At 44.6% G+C, this 18,368-nt stretch overlaps 1 protein-coding gene across 2 annotated transcripts in view; it reads right to left on the bottom strand.

Moving 5' to 3' along the window:
- Positions 1-18,368, bottom strand: part of sipa1l1 (signal-induced proliferation-associated 1 like 1) — a 32,184-nt gene that overhangs the window by 3,876 nt on the left and 9,940 nt on the right. For both annotated transcript variants that reach the window (XR_013767519.1, XM_079180425.1), the window contains exons 9-21: positions 13,627-14,206; positions 10,979-11,077; positions 10,546-10,721; positions 9,842-10,132; positions 9,422-9,571; positions 8,754-8,887; positions 5,570-5,667; positions 4,945-5,474; positions 3,877-4,077; positions 2,994-3,162; positions 1,861-2,095; positions 1,327-1,497; positions 903-1,014 (exon numbers count right to left, since the gene is read on the bottom strand). Coding sequence is in view for 1 of the 2 variants with exons in the window: in XM_079180425.1 (XP_079036551.1) it covers positions 903-1,014; positions 1,327-1,497; positions 1,861-2,095; positions 2,994-3,162; positions 3,877-4,077; positions 4,945-5,474; positions 5,570-5,667; positions 8,754-8,887; positions 9,422-9,571; positions 9,842-10,132; positions 10,546-10,721; positions 10,979-11,077; positions 13,627-14,206 (2,946 nt within the window). In the remaining variant the exon portion in view is untranslated. The remainder of the gene's footprint in view (positions 1-902; positions 1,015-1,326; positions 1,498-1,860; positions 2,096-2,993; positions 3,163-3,876; positions 4,078-4,944; positions 5,475-5,569; positions 5,668-8,753; positions 8,888-9,421; positions 9,572-9,841; positions 10,133-10,545; positions 10,722-10,978; positions 11,078-13,626; positions 14,207-18,368) is intronic.

Raw genomic sequence — 18,368 nt, 5'->3', positions numbered from 1 at the left:
ACGTGCCCTCCACCATACTACTCACTGGTTAACTGTTCATCCTCTACAATCATTCATTAGTTTCTGCTCATCTTGTAAATATCCGTTACGTCTGTTCTGCTTCACGACCCCACTGATGCACTGTGTCCTGTATCTCCTGTACATTTAACGCACGCTCCACACCTATTCATCCATTTTATTGTATTTATTGGTTTATTTTGAAGGAACAGTGCACATTAATAAAACACCTCTATAAATGCCAAGAGGCTATTTTTCATCTGGAGTCTTCTAATTTATATCTAATCACACTTGCAACTGTTTACACTTCCTAGTTAGATGCTAAACTGAATCCCGTAGTACTGAAAAAGTTGCATCTGATTTAATCTAATATATCCCCCAAAACCTTTATTTTAAATGTTTTTTATTCAAGAAAAAAGCCTCTTTGAGATTAAAAACCCTGGCCTGTCCTGGCCAAGTTAAAACAAAGTTACAGTGACAGACATTAACATTTCAGATCACAGCATGAGTTTACCAAAATAAGACTCAGCTCATCGTATCCTGGATCACAGCAATTAGTTCAGCCAAATTTAGTTCAGCCAAAAATGTACCTTCCTCCAACAGCTTCACCCTCTTTTTGAAAAAAATTCCAGAGACAATCTCCCTGAGACCCAAACTGATCTGCAACAAATCCCAAGCTGAGGAGGAGCAGCATATCTACAGTAAAAGACCTTTTTCTCCGTTTCAAGACGGGCCATGGTGACATACAGCAAGATTAAGTCTTGTGAATATGTCACAGAGCGGAGATGGTAGCTTCTGATATTTTCAGATGGATACATTTAGACAGATAAGAAAGAAACCGTGTGTGAGTGAAGTAAATAAAGATGAGAATCAAACCGGTAAAGAGCGTATGAGTATGGTGTTACCTGGACGAGGGCCGGGACAGCGGAGCAGGCTGCAGCTCTATGTGTGGCTGTTGGGGAGTGGAGGCGCCGCTGCTTCTGTGGTTCGAATCTCCGAACACGTAACTTCTCTGGACTGGAAGCGGAGAGAAACGGACAAAGATGACAACAAGTCATGTTAAGTTACAAATACACACAATCAGCAACAGATGCAGAATGAATAAAAAATGCCTTATTATTATTATTCATAATGTAAAATGCATACATGAGTGGTGTGACACTGCAATGGTGACAGTGAGTATCATAATTACTTGATACTACCTTTAGACCAATTTGATGTTCTCTTTTCATTTATTTAGGTCAAGTGCTTATCTTAGTGCATCTTGTGCAAGGAGATAAATCGCATTAAAGAACAGACACGTGTGCGCTTATTAGTAATTGGTAATACCGTAGTGTGGGTTTCTTTCACCCTCAAAGGTATTGGCCACATCCACCAGGTGTGTCCACTCTAGGGGGCTGTCTCTGTCTTGAGACGGGAGGGGCATCAGCTCCTTCGGGAGAGGTCCGCGATGACGCTCCACCAAATCCACCAATGATGTGTCGGATGCCGAAAGGTCGCCTGTCAACGGAAAACAAACAAGTCGTGGAATGAACTGAATGTAAAATTACCCTTTTTTTTGCCATTGTATAATTTCAATCAAAAGAGGGCAGCAGATACACATCTGGAGCTGAATCAGATCCGTTTCCGTTTCTTACAGCTATTATTTTGTATTAATCATAATTATAAACAAAACACATGACTTAGTGGGGATGTATAAAGCTCCTTTTCCTGCACTGCTTTCACTCCATGGATAAAATGACCACATAATATAATATAGTCTTTTACAAATCAATAGAAGCACCTTTTTCAGTGTGAATAGATTCCAGCTGTTATAAATACCTCTATGGGCAAGACACCTCCACTCCTCCACCTCCTCCTTACCGTGGATTTTGACTCCCAGCTTATAGGAAGGCCGTCTGAGCGGAACACCGCGGGTGGTGGGTGAGCGTGGGAGGGTGGAGCAGCTGAAGAGAACATCTGCGCTGAGTGTCGGTTCCGTTACGGAGTTGCACAAGGTAGGAAGGCGTTGGCCACGATAGATGCTCTCATCCGATAGGGTGCGATGGAGTGAGCGACGGCGGCTGAGAGGCTGGCTCGGTGGTGATTTCTGGCCGTGCTTCACAGGATGGGAGGAAGTGATGGGGAAGTGTTAATTGTATTACATCACTGAGAAACAGGATCTGCACCCATTCATTATGTGGCTGAACACCTGTATAGAGCCCAACGGCGTCAATACTGCTGCATGTGTGAAAGTTTAGTCTTATTCAAAGGAATAATTCACCAGTTCTACATCAATTACTCACTCCGTGTTACACTGAATTCTTGGAAATAAACGTGAACCTGGAGAATGAAGAATCAAAAACGGAGAAAAGTCTTGATGAATTGCATTAAATGGTTGCCACGTTTAACAACAGCCTAAGTGTTTTAATAGTACGGTTTTAGTGAAGGTTCATGTGGTTTGGAAGTAGTGAACATACAGACTGGATTAATGAGTCTTGGATTATAGAGAAAAGTTGTGTGAGAGTTTGAAAACAGATGTTTTTGATATAGTTTTACTGTTGTTCACTTCAATTGTATCAAGACTTCTCTGTTTTTTGATTATCCACAACACTGGGTGAGTAACTGATATACAAATTGAATGCCTGATGTTTACATTTATATGTGCTTTATATGCACAATTTACACCGATAATGAATTGAGTGTCAGACCGATTGGACAAATGTGGGAACTTATTGAGGTTTCTAAATGTTCCCGTCCCATCACAGAGATTTCTTTGAAAGAAGCACATTTAGTGGGTACTGTGTCAGGAGCAGAATTATAATGACTTGATTTAGCCTCGTCTATAGAGCAGTATTCCTTAATCAACTTTACTCACTACAGTAGAAAGACTCACTGATATACAAGAGGTGTAAAAACCTGGCTAGCAGCAGTTCAGTAATGTTAAGACATGTTCCTGGATGTCTCTTTACAGGTTCTTCCTGTAACAAGGGTCGCAAATAAACCTGCAGATGTACCTTTTCCTTATGTCTGCGCGGTGGTGGAGGGCTGTCTTGGGCACAGTGTCTCTTCACATCTTCCTCCATCGTAGATTTGGCATGAGGCTGGGGCGAGTGCATGTCCCGAAGAGAGGGCCTGGCTGCTGGGGTCGGAGCAACCTCCACTCCACCCTCTCCCGGAGACTTCCTAATACACACACACACACACACACACACACACACACACACACACAGACGCAAGCCAAACGATTCAGCAAACACATTCAGGAGGAAAATGGTCCACGCTGCACTGTTAATGCATTGTCCTCATATAGTAATAGCATCGGTATATGAAAAATATGTGGTCGTTAGTGTCAACAGTAGTGCCTTTAATTGCATTCAGTTACCGCATTAAGCCTCGAGTGTAATATACTCTTCAACCACCAGGGGGTAATCGAGTAGTATGCATGATATTACTACAGGAAGACATAAATAGTAAAGTAAAGGGATTAAATGCAGACTTATGAAACATTCCTAAAATAAAAACTGTCATTGAAAATCTCTTAATGTTCAATTTTGTCGCCCCAATATACATAAAGGGATGAAGGGATCACCTCTGACACAGTCTCAACATAAATGCTACATTATAAGCTTTACAAAGGGTGGTATTGGGATTGTGAGTAAATTGCATTACATTGGACAAGTCCTCTTCTTCATTTGTCCAGACCTCAACCCAGTGTATCCCTGGTTCACTTGTTCCAAACTGTCTCAAACTACAGCAGTGATAAAAGACCAGGCATTCCCTTCTAAAGTGAGAGCTGTAGCTAAACCGTTACATAATCATGTATGCAGTTTAAAGCTGGACTGGGAACTACAATGAAAGACACACGTAATTGTTTCTTAATTTCTGCTCCATCCTTACTTGCGTGCGTCGCCGAAGTCGACGGAATTGATGGTGGAACCGGGTTTCCTCCAGCCAATCAGGTACTTGGACTGAGCTCCTTGGCGGGGGTAGAAGCTCTTGGGCCCAGGGGATGATGAGGACTGGGACGAAGGGGACGTGGTTGTTGAAGAGGAGGAGGAGGACTCTTCTCTTGGGGAGCTGTGGCCTGAATGCCGGGCACTGATGGATTTAGGAGAGGAACAGAGGGGAGAATGAGAGGAGTTATTATAAAATGCATCACAAATAAAAAAAAAAAAAAAAGCTTAGACCCTGATGAAAGATGTATACATGTTTAATCATAATCCTGCATCTTTAGGCAATGGCAGGTTTGTTTGTGGCTTTACCGGATCTCTAACATCTTTAGAGATGAGAATCTGAAAAGATTATACAATATACACCTTTTTCTTAGGTGAAGCATTAATACAAATCTCAATAGTGTAACATTTTAATACTCTAGGAATTTCCAGGGAGGAACTACATAGTTGAGTTATAGATGGAAGATCATATAAAGTACCACCTGCGGTCAAACTCATTTCAGAGCCCTTTTTTATTCCCCCTCCGCCACTTTAACAGAATACAAATGTGTCTAAAATGCTGGACTGATGATTGTCAGGTCATGAACTGTAACTGGATCTGAACGGGTGAATTAAGACTCGCTCAAACAGGAAGAACAAATCACTGGAGTTCTCTCGGCTCCAGACACCGATTGAGCTATGTAAAGGAGGACATGTGTTGCACATTTCCTGAGGGCTAATGTGGAAAGATAAGAGGGAGCTAAGACTGCTCCCGTGCTTGGTTTACAGGAAAGACTTAATGAGAGCGAGGTGGTCTAGTGTGTGTTCCTCTTGGGCGGAGAAGTATTAGCTTGAGTAATGAGAGTTGGAAAACATTCTGCAGAGGTCAAGCAAATGCTGCGATGCCACATGACAAAGTGGAAGAGATCAAAATTGAAACTAACACTGAAATTAGATAAAACTGTACCCTGCAACTTTTATTGAGAGATAATTTAGAGAACTGAGAAAAGCTTCTCCTCACACAAACACATACCTGGAGTGTGATCCAGCTTCACTCAGACTGTAGGTGCTGCTGTCTCTAACAAGGAGATGAGTAGGCGGGCTTCTGCCCGTCCCCTCCACACTCCTTTCCGCCGGAGGGCCCGGGGACTCGGCTGCAGCCGGCGACCTCTCCAGCATCCGGCGACCTCCCTCTGTAGGGCTGTGCCATGGAGACGCTGACCTCTCCCTGCTCTCTCTGCTCTCCCTGCTCTCCCTGCTCTCCCTGCTCTCCCTGCTCTCTCTGCTCGGGGCCAGCAGGGAGGTGGTGCTGCCATGATGAGAGTGGGGGTGTGTGTGGTGAGAGGCTCCGTACGAGCTGGTGTCTATGCCGCTGTCGGCAGACGTCCCCTGCAGGTAGCCTCCTCCGCCCAGGCCATTGGGCTCCGGCTCACCCTGGTCACCGCTGGAGCCTCCACCCGCTCCCATTTCGTACCATTTATCGCTGTCGCTGTGGCCCCCGCTGGAGGCTGTGCTGGATAGAGTGTTACTGCTGGAGTGCCCAGAATAAGGGCCGTCCGACTGCTGGAACAAGGAGAAAGTGGAAATGACAGGTGAGGGAGATTTCTATGTTAGTGATCATTGAACCCTGATGGTGTAAATAGTGTGTAAAGCCTGACCTGGCTGCTCTTCTTCGGGGACAGGTGGATGACCTGCTCCTGTCTTTGGATGCGGGGACCTCCAGAGTAGCCTTGACCAGACTTGGAGGCTGGGGCCTCTGCAACAAATAGGACAATATACACAGCTGGGGTTGGTGACAAATTCATGCACACAGCCTGCGGTACAAACAGATGACTTGTTGATGACTAAACAGAGAAGTGGTTCTGCTCTCTGCTCACTTGTGTGTATTTTGCTACTACAGCACTCGCGCTTCCTGGAGGTTCATAACGACGACACTGGTTTCACTCTGACTCTGCGGAGTCCGTGGACAAAAAAACCCAGATCACTCGTCTTCAAAAGTAACGCACATCAAACAGAAATGTGTCCCCAGACAGTCCCTGCTGGCTTTGTTTGTTCTGGGCAAGCTGTTCCGCGTGAGGGATTGCGTGTGTGTGTGTATGTGTGTGTGTCTCGGGGTATAAATGGGACTGTTGTGTAATTGTCTACATGTTATGCAAGAAGACATACAGAGCAGGCAGCTAATGACCAAAGCACCGTGAGAGGCAGAGCTAAGGGAGGTATCATAACATCTGCTAGGATGAATCTAGTAATGAATTGCCCCCCCCACCATATCTCACTTAGAATATTCATAGCTTTTGCATAGTTTTCTCTGCATAGTTGCCCAAAGGGAGATGCTTGTTTGAGTGCCTGTGCACATATAAGTTGTACATGTCACTACATGTTTGGGTGTGACACATTGTTTTGTTTCTTAAGCGTCGTTATTGATGCGATTGGTCATACAGATGTGTGGGTGTGAAAAGCCTGATATTTTGTGCAAAACCACAGACACAAATTTCCCAGCATCTTTGGTTAAAGTGTACACTCCTGTAGGCTTTGTTCAAATGAAAAAAAAAAAACACTGTTAAGGTCGTTAAAAATTGCTGTGCATAGGAAGGGAACACATTTTCTGCATCTCACCGCCCCAACGCATGAATTAATCATAAACCTGCCACAGTATATCAAAAGAAAATTGAGCAAATGCTGTGTTAAATAGATGCAACAGGACAACCTGAGGCAATAACTACTCTAACTGGTGCAGTGGCCATTCAGAGCGTGGCAATTTGGAGACTTGGAGCGGGCTGACTGCTTGGCTTCGGGTATTGCCGCTTGCAGCGTTGACAAGAATCGATCGTCGATAGTTGACTCCAGGAAAAAAAGAGACTTTGGTTGTAACATTTGTATATCCAGCATCCAGCAGCAAAAGTGACCCGCAGTCAATGAGCCAGGGCCTGTAAAGGCCCGCTGTGGACCACATGCTGGACCCAGTCTGCAGGGACCCGAAGCCCCGCTTCCGCTGCTGTACAGTGCGCTATCGCTTGTTTATTCAAAAGGTTATCAATATTGAACATGTGTCGTGTGTCCAAAGTGCCCCATATTCAACAATGAAAGTCCTTGGGTCCCCCAGCAGTACACCCACCACGTGTGAAGTAGATCAGATGAACGGTTCTCGAGATATGCGACGACACACCCAAAGACTGAGAGACAGAGATTCCTTGCTTTGTTGTTCGATACAAACCCCTCTAATGGCTAAATTAAAGGCAAAAGTAATGTCAGTTTGTGTGACAGGAAAGCAAAAGTGAGTATTCTGCCCTCTGCGTGACTTAGTTATTTCTGGACCGAGCACGGCCACATCATCATCGCTGAAGACTTAACGGGTCAAGGGGTTAAAAATGGAAGGAAGAGGAAAGGACAGAACAGAACCTCAAACCACAGAGACAGCCGAGCAGACTGTGTAGGGCAGGACAGTTGGCTGGCGCAGTCGAAGCTGGCTCGGCATGCATTGTTCCACCCTGACCAATAACGACATAAGTGCTTTAAACAACCACAAAATGAGAGACTAGGGCCTTTCTCTGTGAGTGTGGCGGTCAGGAACAGGTTGAGGACAGGAATGAAAGTAGGCCGGTCCACAATCAACCAAAGCCGGGATTCAGAGGATTGGTAGAGGAGGATGTCGTTTTTGTGGCTTTCAGAGACCGAGCTGGAATACAAGAGAAAAAACTCCCCAAAAAAACAGTGCATGGGAGGATACTCGTAATTAAATGAAAGCCAATATAAAAAGGAGAATAAAAAGATGAATGAGAGGAGAACATAATCGGCCGTGGGGAATGAGGAACAGACTGGAGGAAGTGAGGGAAGGAAACACAAAGAGAAGGTTGGCCAACTGTGTTGACAGGAAAGATAGGAATGTCTCCCCGTTCCCTTTCTTCTTTATTAAACCTGATAGAATAGAGTGAGAAAAAGCCATAAACTTAAATTGAGATAATTCCACCCCCCGCCCCCCCCCACCCTTCAATGATTATAACTTTCCTTTTTCTGTTTGTCTCATTATCTTCCCACCTTTTTGTCTGTTTGCAGAGACATCAAGACCTGCTCTGTGAATGCAATATAATTCACAGCTTGCAGAAGAGGCGGCGGATGAGGGGGAGGAAGAAGAGAAAGATTGTGGATGCTGTCAGAGTTGCTATCTCAGCTCCAGAAAACTGTCACTAGCAGATGAGGAGGCGCACACTCTTCTGGATACACCTGTCATTCCAAAGGATTTAGTAATATGAATGATTTATTTTCCCGCGTTGTCCCTCCCTCCCATGCTATTCAAGAGTCAAGTGCCTTCACATATCAAAACATATTACATACACAACAACCGCAGACGAATGTTTAGAAAACATTTAAATTACTGAAAACTTTAGAATCTACCTGCAATATTAAGCCACGGCGTCTTCCACTCTTATCAAAGGGAACCTGAGTATTTCTCCACATGGACCGTATTTCCCCATCTGTGTGTGTCTAAGTGACTCATTGTGTTAGACTTTGTTAAATTGGAGGACAGACTAGATACATCTGGCTAAATATTAGGCTGATTTAAATGAACATGTCAGCTATCGCGAGAAAATTTGTTATTTCTCGTTCCATAATGTTGTGAATCACTAATAACAATCTGAGCTTGTCAATGGAGGAAAAAAAAGCAATTTAAGTGGACGTACATTGATGTTGCAGAATTTGCAAGCATCTCTAGCTAATTAAAGAATAGTTGTCCCCATCAGACACTTAAGAGACAAAAACATGGGGAAATAGGGTTGAAAAAATACCAGTTACCCATTAGTTTTACTGTATATCCTCCACTATTTCTCCATAACATATATTCACCTGTTGACCCTCGTTCGGCCCCGCCCCCTTCCTCCATTCTCGACCAATTGGGAGTGGACTTCCCACTGGAACCGCCCTCTCCAGCCCCCTCTCGTCTCTCTGTAGACATCGGAGAGTGCCGGCTGCCAACAAACCTGGTGAATGAGCAAACAGGAACAGAATCACGACGAGTTGTTTTATATTCGGCTGTTTTTATGAGCTAAATGTGTTTCCACTGATTAAAAATGCAGTGCAAGAAATCACAATGCATTGGACTACAGGCGGCAGTGGGTGGAAATATAAAAAAAAAAAAAAAAAAGCTCTGTCAAGAGCATTACAATGTACAAAGACACACAAACGCTATCATCTCGCTGTCCTACACCAACGTAACACACTGTTACAACTGTGGGAATTAGAGAATCAGCTGCTTAAGTGTAAAACAGGAGCAATAAGAGCTGGAGATACATTATGCCTTCTAAAAATAAAAACTGAGTAATGCGCTTTGTAACCCAATAATACATCAACTCATGACAATTCTCTCTCATTAGTTTCAGAAGAAAGTACCTGAAGGCAGCAAAAAGATTTGTGTGGTACTGAAGGAATTTGACGCTCCTGATATGCTTTTCTGATACGATATATCGAAACAAACAACCACAGATAAACACAACAACACCCCCCCTCTTCCTTACTGCTCAGGCATGGACTTCTGTCTCCAGTGAGCAGAGCTTCCAGAGGCGTCACTGGAACAAGAGAGGTTGCTGGGAGAGCTGCGATTGTGAGGGGAGCGACCCAACGCCAGCGAGGAGGCCAGGCTGTAGCTCTCACTGCCCGGAGACATCCTGGTTTACCAACAAACACACAAACACACACACGCACACACACACACACAGGAACTGTAAGAATTTACGGGCACGTGGAAATGTTGGAACTAAAGTTAGGCGCAAAATATTCTTAGTTGTGCCTTTAGGAGGAAATTCCATTGATTGCTACTTCCCATACATGCTGGATGAGTACAATGAAAGGACTATTGAATACTGAACAGGCCCTCCTTCTAAAATATAAATAGTATATTCTAATAATCCATATCTAAAAAGCCAAGGGGCTCTAACCTCTTGGTATCCAGGGGCCGGCCATCACTGCTGACGCTGCGTGGGATGACTGCGCCCCTCTCCAGCCTCTCAGCTGACAGGGTCTTCCCCACTGAGCTCCCCAGGCTGATGGCCCGGTTGGGCTGGTGGGGCTGCGGCGAGGCAGTGAGTGACTGCTGAGGGCTGCTGGACGTCCTCTGCCACTTGTTGTTGTTACTGCGGAAGGGAAACTTGTATTCGAAGGAGCCGCTATCGCTGCTGCTGCTGCCCTTGTATTCTGACACAGGCATCCGATAGAGCTCTGAACAGCCTCTGTGCAAGAGGAAGGACATTTTGTTTGAGAGGCAAGTGTTGTGTGCGTCCGTGTCACATATCTTTTGGTTGTATATAAGCTTGTATATCTTGGCAAGGATTTGTGACTTTTTAAATATCCAATGACCAATAAAACCAACCAGTGTATTTGTTTATATATCTTAATTGCTCCCACTAGCTTGGAACCGGAGGAGTAAGAGTATTCAGGTGGCTGCAATCTGCAAACTCACCACTAGGTGCCACTAAATCCTACGCACGGCTCCTTTAAAGTAAAGTGACGCACCGCTGAACTTCAGATATGAGAGGACAGCAATTCTGTTCACTGTTTCTCCAGATAACTGGAATACTATATCCATGAACAAGTGGTGCACATAAGAACTTAAAATGATGGCACCTCTCCCCTCCCCACTTACCTGCGTGGAGTGGCGTCATCATGCGGCGGAATGATAACGACACGCACCGTCACCGAGGTGCGCAGGAGGTCGATCATCTGCTCGTGGGTCAGCGTTGCCACAGCAACTTTGCAGATTTCTACCAATCGGCTTCCCTGTCGCAGTCCTGCCTGCCAGGCGTAACCGTATGGCTCCACCTGTTAGGGACACAGTGGGATTACATTACAGCTGCAGCGGTGAGATGATTAATAATCCAATTCAGCAACATCCAAGGCAGAGAGTCTTCACCTAGTTATGTTCAATGAGGAAAAAGAAATACATCAATTAATATTTGCATTAACAGAGTATGTAGAGTAACGCTAATAAAGCATATTGAGATCTTCAATGTAAACGCGTTCTACCCCAATAAACCAGATTGTTTTAGCGCACATTTGAGTAAAGGACAGACGGATACCTCGGCCACGATGCCTTCGTAGTTCACGTGGAAGCCCAGCTGCCCCAGGCCATTTCGACGAAGCGTCATCTCTGATGTCTCGCAGCCCTTCGTCAGGAACTGGACAAAGGGAGGACAGAGAGAGGCACAAAGAACTGAACATTAAGTGACATAAATTATCAGAGGAGACTCTATGAGAAAGAGTTGTGAACAGAAAAGCACCATGAACTTTTCTTACCGTCAATCAGTTTGGAAAAACCTTTAATAGAATACTGGGATGATTTATAGGATTATCTTCTGTAAATTATTATGGTCTGTAAATGTGTAGGTCAGCATGTGTGTGCAGTGTGTGAACACGCTCCGTGCATATGTACACATGCTTTCTATTTAGCTCTGCAGAGGAGACTTTTTTTAAAACAACTTAAGTGATCCCTAAGCCATAAATAAAGATCAGTGCTCCAGAAACAGCAGCACCACCCACACACACACACACACACACACACACACACACACACACACACACACACACACACACACACACACACACACACACACACACACACACACACACACACACACACACACACGAAAGCCGGTGTGTCTCTTGATGCGACACTTTAGGCTGTGCTCACACAGAGATGCGTCGCTTAGAAGAGACACCGTTTGTTCATTAAAGGATGCGTCTCTTCGGGCAGGGCGGGGAACGCTGTGACACAGCCACTCATCTATTTCTCAGAGAGTGGGGAGGAAAAGTTGATAATAGCGACGTTTCTCACCTAAAGCCAATCCTCATTCCTGGCTATACTTGTTCATTGAGGTCAGTCACAACAATCTCTTCCTCCCTCTAGTGTCGCAGCTTCAGGGCACCTTGCATTTCTTTGTCGGAACAGGGCAGCTCTATAGTAGTCGAAGCATGCGTGAATAAATAATGCTGCATACTGGCACCTGATAGGAATTGTTATGATGCCCTCTGATGTTTCTGAGTGTGGGCGTGGGAGAGGAAGAGAGTGCAAGAAAAAGGGGGAACGTTATAGAGCGGAGAAAGGGAGATAGTTCCAAAAAGCGAGTGGCCCCGAGGCCACATCCCTTCCTCTGGCACCGAGGTAGTCCAAATGATTGAAGATTAACGGATGCATAAAATGCAACATGAAAGCGATGTATTATTGGGTCCTGATAACGATGTGCGTGTTCAAATATGTTTGTGTGCAAATCAAACATGGAGGACTCAATCCAGGTTACATAAATGCATGATAAAAACCATCACACGCACAGTTTGAGTGTCGGGAGAGGCTGAATGTATTCTGAAGCACTGATGATTGCATAAGAAAACACCTTTTTTTCTATCCAGTTTCCATGGAAACAGCTAAGGAAGAGCTAGCTCCACTTCACTGTATGTGTAGGTGTATAAGCCATTAGGAGCATGTTGTCCAGAGGTGTTTCTGAAACTCCCTCAATAAGCTGAGACCAGTAATGAGACAGCAGCTTTGGCATGTAGACAAAAAAATGTTAGCACTCTGGCAGATTGACAGCTAGTAAATAGTAGAAGAGACTGAGTGGGCCAGGTACACGATCAATGGCAGCCGACAGCAATTTAGTCCATTGATTTGGTTTCTCAGTAGTGGTGTAACAGGTCGTTGTCGATCCGTACGGATCCCCCTCGCGGCACGCATGTGAACCGCGGATAAATAACACAGTTAACCATCACAGTGTGAAATAAAGTTTTACTGACGATCTATAAAATATGCAATCAGGACATCGCCATTTATGCTTTTTTTTTTATGCCGATCTCTGATAATGTTACGTTGTAAACAACCAATCTGTGTTGAAATTGAGCGGAGGAGCGCTGGTTAAGTGGCTAAAGGACAAACGAACTGTTCGGTTACGTTATGATGCGTTCAGGCTCTGTTCGGTGAAAATGATTATTGGGCGAAGGTAACGTATAACGTTATCATGATGTGTTTACATGAGAGCTTTTAAAATGTAGTGTCGGTGAGAAACTTGAATAAATGCAGTTGTTTGAGGGAGATGTTTTCACAACAACATAAATAGATATTAGAGATGAATTATGAGCTGTTTAAAATACCTCTAAGTAGCTAAAATGAAAATGTTACACCGACTTCAGAGCGGTTAAAATGATGTTTGGGAAGGTCGCCTTGTAGACCAGCTGCTATAATCAAACAACAGGGATCTGTATCTGCCAAAATGGATCATCAACGATCTGCAATTAATATCGGCAGCAAAAATAAACATGATAAGATCTCTAAAAGTTATATTTGTTCCCTTTTGTCTTTTGTGCTGATCCGATCCGTGAGTGTTATGATCCGTTGCACCACTTCTCCACAGTAATGGTCCGCTGACATGAATCAACGTGTGTCTCCTCTTCAGAGTCTCCCAACAACCACGTGGGGTCTGGTTTAATGTTGCAGCGTGAGCAGTGCCACCCATCTGGTTACAGGTACCAAGAAATCACTGTGTTGACATGGACAAGCTACATTATGTTAATTATCAACTGACCCAATTTGAGTTTGGACATGTAGTTGCCTTGCCTTCAGCTACGACAGCAGCTGATATTACAAGCAAGAACAGGAACATTATCACGGAGTACACAACCATCAGCGTCATCACATATGTATGTGTGTGTGTATGCATTGGTGTGCGTGTTTTCTAACCTCTAGACGTTTGACCAGCTCTTTGAAATCCTCCGTGTTATTACCGATGCTCCTCAGAGACGCACTTTCTCCCCGCTCGTAGAAAATCCGCAAAGACGCGGGGCTGCTCAGCGTCCAGCCAATCACGTCCTTGGTGGCACAGTTAAACACCACGGCCTTGGCTTCCTGGTCCAACAGGATGAGGAAGTCGTTGGAGACGGCCAGTAGGGCCTCCAGCTCCCCTCCGGTCCCGTGATCCTCAACGTGGACCGTCCACGTCACCGCCCCGAGGCTGCGCACCTCCGCCCCCACATACGGCCGGCTCTTCTCCTTTTTCTTGTGGGCCAGTGAGATAAACGGGAACTTTCCGGAGGGGTCGATGGGTGTGCTGGTGGTGTGGCGCTCGGCCAGGTCGCGCAGGTACTCCTGGCGCGTGCGGGTGGCCATGGCTCGGAACTTTTGCGACTTGTGCGCCGCGTTTTCTGCGTTGATGACCTTGGCCAGCAGGAAGTCCCGGAACACAGAGGAATTGGGAAAAGTCACGCCATCTGGGATAGGAGGGCCGAAGGAGGGCACGTCTTTGGAACGAGTGACAGCCACACTGCAGGGAGAGGAGCAGACGAGGAAGGGACAAGGAGGCGAGAGGAGAAAGAAGGAAAAATGGAAGGAGAGATCAGATGAGTTCACAAATCAGTTGTTCCAGTATTGACCAACACATCAGTTGCGGCTGCAGTGGGTATTTTGATCCGACATCATAAATCACGCGGCTTTAGATCCAGTTTTATAACACAGTTCATCTACGCGGGATACCACATCACATCCAAGCAAGTATTTATGTCATTAAGATTTAAAAGCAAAAAAAAAAAATGCTGCCCGTCTCTGCAACAGAGTTTATGTTGGGTATAAAGCCTCATGCTGTTTGCTCACTCAAGTATGGGAACATAAAAGGCACAATGCTTGACTGCTGTATCATTAGTCAGGACAAAAACAAAAACACTGAATTTAAAAGTGGAAAAGGAAAACAGACCTAGTTCCTCTTCGTCTTACAAAAATGGTTTCTGTATTTTCTTTATTTAAATTAGTTGTCTACTGCCATCTTTATCTGCCTAAATGCTGTACATTTTTTTTAAATTAGCTATTGTGTGGAGGCTATGTAATTCTTCTACTGCATGTAATTCATTTCCACATCCTACAGCGCCCTGTTTTCCCCGCTCTCCACCTCGCTTCTCCCCCCTTTTTCCTTTGACCAAGTCTCAGGAATGGCCATTGGAGGCTGTTTGCCCCGTCTGGTATGTCAGGAACTCAGCTGAGCAGCCATGGAGAGGAAGGAGAATCAGGGAGGAGGATGAGGGGAGAGAACTATTCCAGATCTCCTGCCCAAAGCCCCAGAAAACCCAGAGTGAGGGAAAAGGAAAACGTGGCTGTGAAAGGAGGACCGTGTGAGGAAACTCTGAAAGGATTGGGAAGTAAATGCTTACTGAGACAAACAGACTTACAACCATATCTGTGCCATGAAATGGCCTTTTATATGACAAAGAAGGCACATTGTCTGTACACAGGCGACCTTTCCTGTTCTCAACCCTCTTCGTGACCACATGAGCTCAATCACAGATCCTCTCTCAGGTGATAATTACTGACGAGAGTGGCACCGGAAGTCGGAGCCCTCGTCCCACGCGCCTCCCTGCTGACATGTTGCCGCCAGGATTAATCGCTTTGTCTAATAAGCGACTAAAGTCAAAATGTCACCCACATATTTCTAAACATACCTCAAAGACACCCTGTCCTCACCGGAGACGCGTGGTGTTCAATTATACCAACTGTCAAATTGTTGACACCTCAATTTCCACCTTTCCTCTTTTTGTGACAGACAGAGGAAAGAGAGGAAACATCTTTTTATGGCTGAAATTGCATGGAAAAGTGACTTTTTAATAGTACAATGTTGATACATGAATGATGGGAATACCCTCAGTACATGCTACCATGTCAAGAAGTTGCTTGCATTCCCTACATTTGTACTGAACGGTCTTCCCCAGTCCTTTTTAAGGCAACTCCCATTTAATGTGCGAAGAGCATGAAAGTACTTGATTGTTCTACGTTCTAGTTTAAGTGGCTGTGATCAACATTTCTTATTAACAATGGATCACGTGGCCTATATGAAAAGGAGCCGCTTGTAGTGATGAGCCCACAAACAATTATCGCAGGATTCTGCAGTTCCCCTCCACTCTATTCAATTTAACACACTTAAAGCTGTACACATTATGATAATAAGCCACGCTCTGCACTCATCATCGCTGCTTCCAGCTGAAGCAGGCAGCTATTTATTGAAAAAGCTCAAAAACACACTGCGCGATACCCGCCCTCTGGTGAACATTGTGGAGCATTAAGCAGCTAAAGAGCACGATGATTTTGTCTCAGGGATTGGTGGTTTCTGTATCCAGAAACACGGCTCCAAATGCAAAATAACGTCGCTCTGTATCTGCTGAACGTGTAAGATTCAGTTTGTGCATCGAGTTAAAAAGTGCTAATATGTCAGCATTGTGTTTACGGCTTGTTTCTGCTGAGCCAAAGTGTCCAAAAAAACTGTTAATGCGGGTTTAAAAAGGCAATAAACGACACCAAAGCTTTACACTATTGATAGGGTGAAAACCAAATGTAAGCCGGAGTCATTGCAGCAGGATATGAGCAGCAGAATACACGTTTGGTGCTTTCAGGTTCACTTTAACTACATACATTGGCCAGTTAAATTGCATTGGAAGGCAGCGAACCCTAAGTCCAGTGTTTAGTGTAAGTCCTGTTAACTAGTTTTCACCTTTCATACTAGCATATGAAGTCACATTTTTTTAAACTGACAGGCCTTACGAAGTACAAAGTGAGCAACACACTCTCGAGGCAATATTCCCCTGCTTTTCTGTAGATGAAAAATGAATCATGCCGGGTATTTCAGAGAGGACCAGCTGAAGTGGTTATAAGCAGGCTGAACAAATGGTTAAAATAAAACGTGACCTTTCATTCCTATTCTTCTCCATCACTACAAACATCACCCAACGCATTACACTGGAGCTCTAAAAGCACTCGGACTGATCTCAAACACCTGTGAGTCAGTCAACCAAAGACCTGTGACTCATGTAGGACAGAGACAAGCGATGGAAGGAGGGAGCGAGAGAGACAGAGAGAAAGGTAGAGACGTCAAAGCCAGAGAATAAGAGAGAGCAAAAAGAACTGAATGACAAAAGAAGAGAGATTGAATGAGAGGAAAAGGAGAACGGGATTGCTGGGCTGAGTGTTCCTTGTGGCAGGAGGTTTGGCAGTAGAAATGAAAGAGCACATTCCTGTGGTTTCAGTGATTTGTGGTCTTATAAATATCCAGTGCGTGGGCAGCGCCGCTCTTCCAGTATCTACGACCTGCTGCCCACTGAGGCAGAGAAAGAAAAGGAACATGTCAATACCTATTGGAGTGGGTGGCTAAGAGGTGTACTGTGTGTGCATGTGTGTGTGGATGTGGGGACTGGGTAAGGTACATAGAACATGTTGTTGGTCTATTTGTGAAAACTAGCCCTCAAAGCTGAAACTATGTATTTACTGTTTACAGAATTTAGGTTTGCATAGTGGCGGTTTTGGCGAGGTCACATGCAATGATGTGTTCTAGATAACGGAAATCAATTAGGGAAATATATAGTGTATACGCTAACACAGCAGGGAATGGTCACTGCTATCTACCATAGGATGTGTATAAGAGGCGGATGTAGTCACCCATTGGTTTGTGGACTACGGTTTTGAAGCCTCGAGTTTGACCGTCGCAAAATTGTTTTTTACGCAACCAGAAGTGACACGAGAGGGTGGAGCCAAGTGCAACCGAACGCTGAAGATGCTTTCAGGCAGCCAAAATGTATTTTACTTATATTAACCGTCAACGGGTTCAAGTTCTCAGACGAAAACACGGACAACTACCAAGCCAGACAACTTTGTGGCGACCTGTCAATCACAAGGTAGCCACGCCCTAAAGCATACCCTGCTTTATCGTCTTTCACTCTAAATGGGACCATAACTTACTAAATTAACATCACGCTGTATTGAAGAAGACTTGAAACTGCCGATTGAGACCATCGACTTGTGTTTATAATGTTAATGAGGTAATACATCAAGTGAGAAGTAGGGCCAGACTCTTTTTGCAACCAGAAGAGTCGCACACCGCTGTCCTTTAGACAGTTTATGGCACTTCTGGATTGGATTCACTCTTCAGAACCAGAGGTTGTGCCTACGGACTCTGAAATTGATTTCTATGGGATGTGACAGTATTTCCCATTTTCTGTCATTGACACACTTGTAATGGGCAGTGGAGAGTTGAATGTGTTCCCCCCCCCCCCCCAAAAAAACCTCTCATGAAATTAAAAATAACTCAAATGAACATGTGGAAGGAAGTGAGTAATTCCTCACACCACTGAAGACGTGTTCACTGGGAGTCACGTTCAGTGTCACCATTGCCTCATCCTATGTGATGCTTGTTCGTCTAGTCCAGTGATAGTCTCACAACTGCGATGATGCATGTTTGTGAAAAAAAAGAACTGCGCTGGCGACTATTCTATTAAGCATATGCAAGCACTCGGCACTGAAGACATCTCTGAATTGTTGCATTGCTTCTCTGAAACTGAATATTAACATTTACCTTTAAGTAGGTGTTAAGTGTTTGTTTACATTCCTTTAGGTGAAAACACCATCATTGTTGGCAAACATACAGTAGCAGCAGTGCTGAAATATCTTTGGAT

Source organism: Pholis gunnellus (assembly GCF_910591455.1).
Source record: "Pholis gunnellus genome assembly, chromosome: 19".
Classification (NCBI taxonomy): Eukaryota; Metazoa; Chordata; class Actinopteri; order Perciformes; family Pholidae; genus Pholis; species Pholis gunnellus.
Note: the sequence above shows the minus strand (reverse complement) of the source record. Positions and strands in the feature narration are given on the sequence as shown.